The sequence below is a fragment of the Myxocyprinus asiaticus genome, chromosome 47 (genome assembly GCF_019703515.2).
Source record: "Myxocyprinus asiaticus isolate MX2 ecotype Aquarium Trade chromosome 47, UBuf_Myxa_2, whole genome shotgun sequence".
NCBI classification, from domain to species: domain Eukaryota; kingdom Metazoa; phylum Chordata; class Actinopteri; order Cypriniformes; family Catostomidae; genus Myxocyprinus; species Myxocyprinus asiaticus.
Genome location: NC_059390.1, coordinates 26,356,493 through 26,370,030, shown reverse-complemented (window position 1 = coordinate 26,370,030; position 13,538 = coordinate 26,356,493). Strand labels below are relative to the sequence as shown.

The 13,538-nt window shown below is 37.9% G+C and overlaps 1 protein-coding gene across 1 annotated transcript in view; it reads right to left on the bottom strand.

Annotated features, from left to right (window-relative positions):
- Window positions 1-11,062, bottom strand: part of LOC127436996 (proton myo-inositol cotransporter-like) — a 146,135-nt gene extending 135,073 nt beyond the window's left edge. The window contains exon 1 of the mRNA XM_051691568.1: window positions 10,338-11,062. Within this exon, the coding sequence (XP_051547528.1) occupies window positions 10,338-10,896 (559 nt within the window). The 5' untranslated portion in view covers window positions 10,897-11,062. The remainder of the gene's footprint in view (window positions 1-10,337) is intronic.
- Window positions 11,063-13,538: the final 2,476 nt, after the last annotated feature.

Below are 13,538 nucleotides of genomic sequence, written 5' to 3'. Positions count from 1 at the left end.
ATCTAACGTATGTATCCATACATGTGATATACATATATCAGATTTCTATATGATCAAAGAATTTTCATGACTTTTCCAGTGTTCAACATGTAGGAATTTATATTCACTTAGAAATGCATTATCTTCAAATTTTTTTAGACTCATATTTAAGAATTTATATTCAGGTTTTTCCATGGCCATGTGAACCCTTATTGAAGCTTTTAAATTTATAGTGAGCCAAGAGTGATCCTCTACTGCAAGTATTTACATTAATGGCCATCAGTAAATATGTGGCTTTTATGAAAACTGCTTTAAAGCACTGGGAAATCCTTAACATAAAGTATCAATTCAATGACACCATTATACAAAATAAGTTTTCAAGAGTATAATACATAAAAATACCAATATTTCAGCAGAAACCATAGATGTTTTTGCTTAAGTTTACTGTTCTTCAAAGAGTGGACTCATTAGTGTGGGACTTCACACTGAAGCTGTTGCTGTCCCTTATTATCAGTGACAGCGTCTTAAAGCTACAACTCGTCCATTCAGCCAGCTGCCTCCCCCAGACACTTAACGTGAGAGGCCATCGCTCTAATGGCCTTTCACTCCAAAAGAGTGGTGGAGTCATGGAGACTACAGACTATTGCGGACAGTTTAAATTCTCTGATCACACCATCAGCTCAGACGTCACCAAGCCAACTGAACTGCTACTTTACACCATCTGTGATCTGTATGAAGGGCTGGCACCCAGTTTGAAGGATCATTAGAGTGAGGAATTGCCAGAACCCTTTAGGCATGGGTGACCATGGCTGAACAGTTCACTAGTTATTGAAAAAAAAAAAGTCTAGTTGAATGTTTGTTTGTTTTTAGCGTGCTGCCACGATCTCAAGTTGAAAATGGTCAAACTTTTGAAAAGTATCTCGAGACCCAGAAGTTTTTTCAATTTTGTTGCACTCTGTGTAACTATTTTTTTTTAACATTTGAACCTATTGTATGTAAACATTTGAACCCCCCCTCCCACCCTATGAAACATGTCCGATGGTCATGTGAACCCAAAACCAAACTTATTATGCTGGTTTTCCTTAAGACCAATTAGTGACATTGTAGTATTTTTGAAAATATGTATGTTTGCACACCAAGACTTCATGGTGGTTTTTCTGAACACTGTAATCATGACTTGCATCCAGAGTGATTTCGCTGTCATACTCCCAAAATGAAGATAATGGGCTGTTGAAAAGGTCATTCATTTTATGGTTAAACCCTTCTAGACCCTGGTTTTGCCCTTCTGATTTTGTGTTACCTGAAAGGTCAGTGCAAGAATAATTGGACTCAATCGTTTAAAGCTTAAGTCAGTGGTCAATTATAAGATTTATTTTTATTTCTTAAAAAAAAAAAAGAAAAAAAAAAAAGAAAAAAGCCACAGTAAGCTTTTGGGAAATCTACAAGACAATATATGTATAAAAATGTAAGAAAATCATTGCCATGCAAAACTCTCCACCATAATGCTAGGGTGTTGTTGGTGGTAGCCATGGCATTGCTATGTGATTTCTAGGGGGTTCTGGGTAGTGGTCAACCGATATGGGTTTTTCAGTGGTCGATGGCAATTCCGATACCTAGAGAGCAGGATTGCAGAGGGCCGATACAAATGCCAAAATAAGTAATACAATTTATCTGAAAATCAGATGTACACAAAATTTCCAAAGTGAAACGAAAGCTTATTTTACACAATATTTACTCAAATTTGCTTAATCTTAATAACATTTTTTACTTTCCATTGTCTATTGGTTAATTTAGGAACTGACACAAGTTAACACTTCTGTTAATTGGCCAAGCGAACATGGTTTGTGGCCGATGTCGATAATTGCAAAATGGCCAAATATCGGCTGATTTATTGGCATAACAGATATATCGGTATGACACTAGTTCTGGGTAATTGCTAGGTGGTTGCTAGGTGGTTTCTTATTGTACTAAGTCAAAAGAGCCCACGCCTAAACCAACCAAGAGAGCCTACATTGCGAGGGCGTAATCAAATGAAAAACAATGAAAAAATATAAAACTATTGATTTAAAGTACAGTTCTTAGATTTTTTTTTCTTCTGAATAAAAAAGGGTGCATGACCTATCTGGGAAGTTCAAGACAGTTGATGTGTGAAGATTACTGTGGTATTTATAATAGACTTGAATGAACTGAGAAAAAAAATCTAGATTTTTATATTTGAAAATGTAAGTAGTACTTACCATGCAACAATGTCCACCACAGTTCAAGGGTGTTGTGGGTGGTAGACATGGTGTTGCTATGCAGTTGCTAGGATGTTCTGGGTGGTTGCTAGGTTGCTTCTTATTGGACCAAGTCAATAGAGCCAACATTGCAAATCCGATTTATAAAAAAACGAAAATATAAAACTATTGATTCAATGTTTTATTATTATAAGTATATACAGTTGTGCTGCAGAAATACAGGCTGCTCTGCAAGAAGATGTGTGGTTGTTTCAAGGAGCACAAAACTTGAACAAAAATTAGCTGCATGGTCGAGTTGCCAGAAAGGCTTCTTTCTTTTCGTATTGTGCTCCTTGAAACAACCACACCGTCTTTTTCCAGAGCAGCCTGTATTTGCCACAAAATGCCACAAAAAAGCCCAGTTACAATATGCCCGACAACACCTTGACACGCCTCACAGCTTCTGGCACACTGTAATTTGGAGTGACGAGACCAAAATAGAGGTTTATGGTCACAACCATAAGCGCTATGTTTGGAGAGGGGTCAACAAGGCCTATAGTGAAAAGAATACCATCCCCACTGTGAAGCATGGTGGTGGCTCACTGATGTTTTGGGGGTGTGTGAGCTCTAAAGGCACAGGGAATCTTGTGAAAATTGATGGCAAGATGAGTGCAGCATGTTATCAGAAAATACTGGCAGACAATTTGCATTTTTCTGCACGAAAGCTGCGCATGGGACGCTCTTGGACTTTCCAGCACGACAATGACCCTAAGCACAAGGCCAAGTGGACCCTCCAGTGGTTACAGCAGAAAAAGGTGAAGGTTCTGGAGTGGCCATCACAGTCTCCTGACCTTAATATCATCGAGTCACTCTGGGGAGATCTCAAACGTGCGGTTCATGCAAGATGACCAAAGACTTTGCATGACTTGGAGGCATTTTGCCAAGACAAATGGGCAGCTATACCACCTGCAAGAATTTGGTGCCTCATAGACAACTATTACAAAAGACTGCCACTGTCATTGATGCTAAAGGGTATGTACAGTATTAAGAACTAAGGGTATGCAGGCTTTTGAACAGGGGTCATTTAATTTTTTTCTTTGTTGCCATGTTTTGTTTTATGATTGTGCCATTCTGTAATAACCTACAGATGAATATGAATCCCATAAGAAATAAAAGAAATGTGTTTTGCCTGCTCACTCATGTTTTCTTTCAAAATGGTACATATATTACCAATACTCCAAAGGTATGAAAACTTTTGAGCACAACTGTAGGCAGTATATTAAAATGTTATTGCAAAATATTCAGATATATGCAAACATATAAGTAGTTTAAGAGTGTAGGGAGACTCAATTGCATCATATACAGTGCGTCATATGAGTGGACGCAGCACTTTTGGCGCACTTTGTTTGTCACGATTCTCTGATTGGTTGATCTTTCTCTCCAGCATTATAGGTAGTGTAGTTGTTCAACAGAAGTTCATTATTAAACATTATTTATATTTTTTAATGAAGATGAAATAATGCTGACTGATGGCTTCAACAGAAGCATATACCATCGATTTACAACTTCAGTGCTCACAGTAGGCCTGTCTTTAAAAGTTTATAAATTACTGTTAGAAGTCAATTCCCCTATGGAGGAAATGAATGGTATTTTAACTTCCAGAACCAGACTGTTGCTTTATATTGATGCTTGCTTAGAAAAGCACCCCTAATGTTGTTTGGAAATGTGCACTTAAAAATAAGATTAATTGGATGCAGATTCCATAAGTGTATTTTGTATAAGTATGGTCACTAAAATGAATGAAAAGCAAAAGTGATTCTCTATATTTGAGCAATCAAGGCATCGGCCAGACAAAATTAAGGTTGAGAACACAACAAACTTCCCTAATGACAGTGTGTAATCCTAGACCATAAGCTTTAAGCCAAATTGCTCTTTCCTATCACTCAAGGGACGTTTGGCTCATTCTTGGAAGCCCCACGTGGTACGCACATTAATGAGAAATACCTCTCGAGTGAGTGGAGCTCTGTCAGTCTTACCACCCAATCAAATCATGTGATTCCTTATGACTCAGGACTAATTAGCTGCGTTAAATATAGTTCCGAATTTTCAATGACGCGCAGCGTGAAATCTTATCAGAGCCTTTGATCTTATACACACTTTATGACTCACTCAGTCCTCTTTAAGCAAAGCAATTAAATAGACTGACTGAAATCTTTTAGAATAATCAGGCATATTGAACTCACATTAATGAACAAAACTGTGAGCTTTTGTTAAGTCTTAAACACAAGCATTTTGTCTTATAGGTGGAAAATACGTTCTTTAGAACAGTGAAAACCCTTCATTAATATAGTAAAATTAGTCAAACTAAAACTATCAGGTATTTAATAATTTGGATGAACAAAATGATCACTGAAATATATATCAAGAATATGGCATTTGTTAAATGAATTTCTTCAGATATGTTCAGATATCAAAATGGAATGTCTTGATTGATTTTTGATGTTTGGTTTGGTTTATTTGGTTTCTGCAGCAGGGCTCCATTTGACCTTTAATTACACTCATTACAAGCATTAGACACAGTAAAGACACACACACAATATATAACTAAATATTGAGGTTGGTATATGCTGTATAATATTGCTATCAAACCAGCTTGTAGTGCCAAAGAAATTTGGAAATTGGCAAACTGGAAACAACAGCTGTAAGCTCTGTTCACCATTACTAAATATGTTTTATTAAAGCAATTTGAAATTAGTCTTTAAATGTTTTTACAGCTTTAAGTGACTGTAAATCTGAAAATAATCTCTTAGAATCAGATTTGAAAGGGAAAATTAGAAATGTACTGCCCTTTCATTACTATATGCTATAAAAATATAATCATATATTTCATTATTATTTTGTCAAATTAGCATATAATAACACGTAGAAGCGTGTGCATTTGTAATCAACTTAAACACAGTTTTACACAAGTAAAATAAACTGTTCTAGTTATCTTTGTCTCTGCCAATCACAAACAGTAATAATTCAGCTTGACATATTTTATAGATCTGCTTAATAACTAAGTAACAAAATACACTTGCCTCTCCAAAAACGTAATAGTTAATTTAAAGAATAGATACAACAGTAGTACACAATAAAAACATGTCCACTTTGCATTAAGGTACATTTTCACAGGTTAATAATGTTGAATAATTGTTAGCATGTGAGGTAAAATGAGTCACTCTTTGGCAGGTATTGCATAAAGTCACCCTTTTAAGCATGTTATATATGATTTATAATGCATTTGTAAATGACTTATTAGACATTAATAAACTCTTTATAATCTCTTAACAAAAGGAACTTTAATGTAAATGGTTACTGATATTTTTACCATTATTTTGTTGATAGCTTAGGCTATAACCTCGTGCGACCCCACGTCCTTGCATGAATGGACTGTGTTTTGTCTTCGCTATGCACTATGCATAATTTCATTTAATTTAAACCGACTGATCTCAGTTCAGGACACTCTGTGCTGTCAGTAAAGTCAAAGTCAAAGTTTATTTATACAGCACAGTTTATCCAACAGCCATTGACCAATGTGCTTTACAAAATCAGAAAATCTATAAACACATAATTCAACAATCTAAAAACAAATGTAATGAGACATAGAAAGAATAAAACAAAACACTCATTAGACAACATTAAAATCCAGAGAGAAAAAATGAGTTTTTAGTAGTGATTTAAAAATTGGTGGTGTTGGTGTGGATCTGATGTGCAGTTCCAAAGTTTGGGACCAGCGTTATCAAATGCACGTTCACCCCTTTGCTTTAATCTAGACCTGGGTTGAGTAAGATGTCTTTGTGTTCCTGATCTAAGAGCTCTAGAGGGCTTATAGGAAGTGGAACACAGTAGATCAGACAGATAGGTGGGGGCTAAGTTGTTCAGGGATTTATAAACAAATAAGAGAATTTTAAAATAAACTCTGAAATGAACCAGTAACCAGTGAAGCGAGGCTAAAATGGGTGTAATATGTTTTCGTTTTCGAAGACCCATCAGGAGTCTTGCTGCTACATTCTGGACCATTTGGAGACAGACCAGAGTGGTGGAGTTAATTCCAGAGTACAGAGAATTACAGTAATCTAAGATAGATGAAATAAACACTCTTTCGAAATCACGCAATGAGAGAAAAGGCTTGACTTTGGTTAAAAGATGGAGATGGAAGAAACTAGCTCTAACAACTGAATTTACTTGTTTATCAAGTTTGAGATCACTGTCTAGTAGGACACCTAAGTTCTTTACACATGTTTTAACTTAAAAAGCAAGGTGATCTAGATTAAGATTACTAGAAAGAGAACTATTTGAAGGACCGAACAAGATGATCTCTGTTTTATTTTCATTTAGGTTTAGTAAGTTCGAGGACATCCAAAGTTTTATATAATTTAATCAAGCCATAAGAGAATCAAAAATATTGTTTCCTGTACGTTTGAGGGCCAAATAGGTCTGTGTGTCGTCAGCGTAACAGTGAAAGGACATACCATGTTTTCTAAAAATAGATCAAATTGGGAGCATATATAATGAAAAGAGAGCAGGGGTCAGTATGGAGTCCTGAGGGACTCCCCACGGAAGATGTGCTGTAAATGACGTTGAGGTGCCTAAACTGACAGAGTTTGCACTTACACATCAGGTAAGAGCAAAACCATTTCAAAACTATTCCCTTTAAACCCACGCTGTGTTCAAGATGAGAAATAAGTATGTCATGGTCGACCATGTCAAATGCCGCACTAAGATCTAAAAGTACAAGAATCACATTGTCGCCAGCATCAGTTGTCAAATAAATATAATTTAAAACCTTTAACAAAGCAGACTCAGCACTGTGAAATGCTCTGAAACCCGACTGAAATGTCTCATAAGTGGAGTTTGAAGTCAAGACAGACTGCAACTGGAGTAAGACTGCTTTCTCAATTACTTTTAAGATGAAAGGCAGATTAGATATGGGCCTGTAATTTATAGGATCAGCAGGGTCAAGGTTTGGTCTCTTAACCCTCTATGGCATGAATTTGTATTTTGGGGGGGAAAAAAATATTTCACCCCATTTTTTGGGAGCTTGGGGGACCCTGATAATATATCCATCATAAAATGTGTCCGTCCGTCCCCCCACAACCAGATATTGGTTTGTTGCCTCAGGGCAACAATGTGCTATGAGGGTACTGAAGCACCAAGGTTTTCTATAGTACATATGATACGTGGAATAAGGAAAACAAGCAATATATGCATTAGAAAAAACTTTTATTTTGACAAACATCAACCAAACAATTGGTTCCAACTAATCACAAACATCAAACAATCAAATAAACAAACTACTACTAATTACCACTAACACCTCATGTATAAATGTTTCTCACATTTCATATAAAAATATAAACCAACATCCAAATGACTGTGTGTGTGTGTGTTTGTGTGTGTGTGTTTGTGTGTGTGTGTGTGGGCAGGTTTAAGTGGTATACGAGGACATTTTTTTTAGGTTACAAACTGGTAATTACAAGGGTATTATGTTATAAATGTGGTTTATGAGGACATTTCTAGTGTCCCCATAATTTAAATTAAGAAAGTTTTTTGTGAGGGTTACGTTTAGGGGTAGGGGTAGGGTTAGGGGATAGAATCTATAGTTGGTACAGTATAAAAATCATTATGTCTATGTAGAGTCCTCATAATGATAGCTGCACCAACATGTGTGTGTGTGTGTGTGTGTGTTGCATAGGCCTTCAGCAATGTATGACTTGATGTTATACAGCTTCATGTGTTCCTTCTTTCTCATGCCAGTGCCTTCACAATCTCTTCGGTAGAGCAGCCAGGTGATATGGTCCTAATTATGCATCCGAGCACATCTCCACACTTTAGCATGATATTGCCCGAACAAAAGTGGTCTAACTGCACAATGTTGCCCTGAGGCAACAAACCAAAAAACACAGTTTTAATATATAAATAAAAATATTGATTTATTCTTTACATGCTCATGCACATGCATATATTTTTTTATATAAATTATTTCAATTTAAACATGTTAAAAAGTGATATTTATCTTACCAATTGGTGGCACTGTGTCCCATGCAGCTTTTCTTCCTGAAAGGACTGCTCCACCCCCAGACAAAAGGCCACACCCACTCCAGCCCCTCATTTCATTGAACACAGACATGTTAGGTGATATTATATATTTTCTTTTTATAAAAAAATATTAAAGGGGCGGTGTGAGGTCCAGAAAGTTAGTGCCAAAAGGCATGTCCGAGATCACTGGGTAATGTACCAGTGATAAGCGATTTATTTATTATGAAGAGGAGACTTGGCCCCACAGTATCGATCAACTGCTTAATAATACGTGGTGGGATGATATCAAATGAACAAAACGTGGGCTTAAGTTGAACAATAATTTCTTGAAGAATGGAAAGAGAAATGGGTTCAAACTCACTCCAGAGATTTTTGCAAGAAGAGAGTTCAGATGGGCAATAAGCGGTTGGCAAGATCTGAGATCCCTGATCAGCAATCTTATTTACAAAAAGTCTGAGAAAGTTCTCATAAGATATGGGAGATGACTCTGGGAGAGTCTTTACAGATGGATTGAGTACAGAATTGACTGTAGAAAAGAGAATTTTAGGTTTGTGGCAATTCTGTGTAATAATGTCTGAATAGTATTTAGCCTTTTGCAACCTTAGCCGCTTTTCGAAAGTTAGACAAAGCATCCCTCAGGGCTTCATAGTACACCTGAAGTTTGTTCTTTTTCCACTTGCGTTTGGCTTGTCTGAACAGTGGTCTAAGAGAGCGTGTGGTATCGTTTAACCACGGCTCAGTTTAGCTTTAACGTGTTTAGGTTAGTAAAGGGTTAAGCTTTTGACACACCAAGTTATGTGCCAAAACCACGAGTTTGTCTTTGGGAGAAACACCAACAAAACTACATCTGGTAAGAAACCTAATTACGTTTTTTATATTGAAAACTGTTTGAGTCAAAAGATTAGAGTCTATGGTTTCATCCGATATGCCATTTTAAAAACGGCACACTGTTAAACAAAATGACCACTGACGTGGACTATGAGTCTATTTTCCCCTAAGAAATCCCATATTTATTGTACATTATCACATTGAGAATCCATGGGTTCATCCGAAAGCTGAAAAATGTTGCTTTCAGAGGCTTTATATAGAGTAAGGATGAAAATAAGGTGTATTTCAAACTTTTCAGATACCAGTGCAGTCAGACAGCACACTGGAAGGTTAATAGGGAGCAAGGGAGTGTCCAATAGCTTTTCTATGCATCCAAATGCATTCACTCCTAACATCCGACCAAAAGTTCAGTTTCAGGCTGCAGATGATGTTTGGACCACTCAAGATGTTTGGCAGACATGGGACAATGATAATCAATACATAGATTCAGAATTTATCATGTATAATTTTATTTTAACATGGTTGGCATTGATTGAATGATGCTGGCCATTACTTGTATCATAAATTATGCTAATTTCGAATTAGTAACATGCTTCAGCACTGGCTATCACTTGTTTGTTTGACAGTGCAAAGAAAGAACACTGAGATTTTATTGCCAAAGTAGAAGAAAACTTTGTAACATAAAAGTCAGATCAAGTCAAATCATTTTTATTGTATAGTTTTTTATTTGTGTTTTTCCCAATACACACTTTTCCGAAGCAGCTGAACAGAAAATCAGCTGTAACGTCTGTTAAGGCTCAAAAACATGAATAACCAACACTCCTGGAAAAATACATTAATAAACAATAATAAATAAATAAATAATAATAAAAATTAAAAAACTTAGACTTAAAACTTCACAACTTAGTCCCACTGTCCCTATATGAGGGCATATATTTTTTGGACAAAATAAATAAAAATAATAATTATAATAATTATATATATATATATATATATATATATATATATATATATATATATATATATATATATATTAGTTTATTTATTTAATTATTGGATGTTTATTAGGGGCTACTAGCACACAGCAGTCATGGTCGGGTCTCAAGAGGATAATAATTAGGCTACATTAAGCCTGTTACAGATAATATCAGGCCACAAAGGTTTAGAGCACTACAGACAACTCGAAACAACGACAAGTTTACAATAGTAACTTGTCAGGTGTGTGTCACTTACCCAGCCCAAGTCCCACTATGAGGCGTCCAACCAGCAGCGCTTCTTTATTAGAAGCAGATCCCAACACTATTCCCCCGACGGAGAAAGTAAAGCTGGCCAGCAGGATGCACACCCGCCGCCCGAACAGCCCATTGAGTAAACCGCCGAACAGCGCGGACACCGCCGCCGCGGCCACAGTCCCGGACACCAGCAACTCCTGCCACAGGGCAGTTATATTCATCTCCCTTTTGAGCAGAAGCATCGCCCCGGACACCACCCCGGTGTCGTAGCCGAACAGAAATCCGCCGATCGCGGAGAACACGGCCAGGACGTAGACGAAGCCCGGCGTGACATCCTGCTGGAACTGTTTACGCGCCGCTCGCTCCAGGTCCGCGGGCGCTGTAGATGGTGGCGCCGAGGATGCGGCGGGCGTGTGGCCGCTGCTGCTGCTGCTGATGCTGATGCTGGACGGAGCTTTGATGAGACTTCGCTCTCCATCATCCGACGCGCGCTTCCTCCTCTCGCCCATAAGATTGCTCATGCTACGCAAGTGATAGTCATCGCTAGATTTGCGGGACATAAGTGAAAAACCTCAAGAATAAAATCTGCAGGATGAGTTATAATGAAAAGACACGCTGAAAAATTCCTGGAAAAAGTAGGCTGATCTTTATCCAGGTGCTGTCTCCTTGAGTTTTTGTTTGTTTGTTTATGAATGATCTCTGCAGACTCCTCATAAGTTGTGCCACTCTGCTCTGTGCCTACTGTCTCAAGGATAAGAGAATGATGAGAGTGGAGGCAAAAGGTAGCGCTCAGCATCATCATGACGTGGCATGACGTCACAGAGATACACACCAACACACGTGCAGAGAAACTTGTCTATTTGCAACAGATGCCACAGAGCATCATCTATTCTAGAGTTTGTCTGCACTTCTCCACAATAGCCTTTTAAAGCTCTGCCTGTCTTTAAGCATAATAACTCTGGATTTTCGTTTAGAATCATAACCTAAACATTTCATTCACACCTGTCTTTACAACTTTTACTAAAGAAAAGTTTATGGATTGCACTGAAAAAAATTTCACCTTAAATGCGCTTCATGTGGTTACATCTAAATTAACTGGGTTTATTCCAGTCAAAAATCATTTTTCAATTAGCTTACACCCAAGGAATCCTCTAAATCCCCCCAAAAACATAATTCACTTTTATAATTTACTTAAGTAAATCACAAATAATTCATTACAAATTATATAATCATAGTAAAGGGCTGTGTTAACATGAATTTATTCTGAATGTGTTAATTTTTCAACCTTTAACTTAAATTTTTACGCTTATAATACTGTATGATTTGTAAAGAAAATATTTTTGTATTTAAATTATTCAAAGAGTGCAAAATAGAAGCATTGGTGGATCACACTGTATAGTTGCTTGAAAACAAACAGGCATCTCTAAAATAAAATAAAAATCAATAAATAAATTCTCAATCTCAAATATATAAAAATCAAATCACTTTTATTGTCACACAACCATATACACAAGTGCAATAGTGTGTGAAATTCTTGGGTGCAGTTCCGAGCAACATTGCAGTCGTGACAGTGATGAGACATATACCAGTATACAATAAACATCAGATTAACACAACACAATTTAAAATCTAATATACACATAATTACACACAACACAATATACAAATAATAACATACAATGTACAGTATACAATACACACAATATAGAATACACATTATACAATAATATATAAATATATATATATATATAAAATGTACAGTAGGTTGTATTGTACTGTATTGACATTCAGGCTGTCGGTTGATAGTCAGTTGCCTGTGTGTTGTTAAGACAGAATATAATTTATGACAGTCCGGTGTGAGATAATAAGATTAATAAAGTGCAGTGCTGATGTATTTTGATCGTGGGAGATCAAGAGTTCAAAAGTTTGATAGCTTGGGGGAAGAAGCTGTCATGTAGTTGGCTGGTGCAGGTCCTGATGCTGCGATACCGCCTTCCTGATGGTAGCAGTGAGAGCAGCCCATGGCTCAGGTGGCTGGAGTCTCTGATGATCCTCCAAGCTTTCTTCACACACCGCCTGGTATATATGTCCTGAAGGGAGGGAAGCTCACCTCCGATGATGTGTCTGGCAGTTCGCACCACCCTTTGCAGGGCTTTGTGATTGTGGGCGGTGCTATTGCCGTACCAGGCGGAGATGCAGCCAGTCAGGATGCTCTCTGCAGTGCTGGTGTAGAACCATGTGAGGATGTGGTGGTTCATTCCAAACTTCCTCAGCCGTCTCAGGAAGAAGAGGCGCTGATGAGCCTTCTTCACAACGACTTCAGTGTGGACAGACCATGTGAGTTCCTCAGTGATATGGACACCGAGGAACTTGAAGCTGCTGACTCTCTCCATTGGTGCTCCATTGATGGTGATGGGACTTCTCTTTCTCTTCTCCTGAATTCCACCACAAGCTCCTTTGTCTTGCTGACGTTGAGGGAGAGGTTGTGCTCCTGACACCAGCGTGTCAGAGTGTGCACCTCCTCTCTGTAGGCTGTTTCATCATTGTCAGTGATCAGACCTACCACCGTCGTATCATCAGCAAACTTAATGATGGCATTGGAGCTGTGTGTTGCCACACAGTCATGTGTGTACATGGAATACAGGAGTGGGCTGAGAACACAGCCCTGTGGGGCTCCAGTGTTGAGGGTCAGTGATGAGGAGATGTTACTGCCCATTCTAACCACCTGGCGTCTGCTTGACAGGAAGTCCAGGATCCAGCTGCACAGCGAGCTGATTAAGCCCAGAGCCTGGAGTTTCACATCAAGCTTGGAGGGCACTATGGTGTTGAATGCTGAGCTGTAGTCTACAAACAGCATTCTCACATATGTGTTCCTTTTTTCCTGGTGGGAGTGAGCAGTGTGCATTGTAGATGCAATGGCATCATCAGTGGAGCGGTTGTTGCGGTTAGCAAACTGCAGTGGGTCCAGTGATGGAGGCAGCACAGAGCAGATGTAATCTCTGATTAGTCTTTCAAAGCATTTGCTGATGATGGGGGTCAGAGCAACAGGATGCCAGTCATTTAAACAAGTGATTTTGAACACAAATCTTGTCCTCTAAGATCCTACTGTAAAAATGTAAAATCTGGAAATAGGAATTCAGTTTATTCAGGAGGATCTTATTTGCTTCTAAGATGTTTTTTGCATTTCTGTAGTTCATCTGGT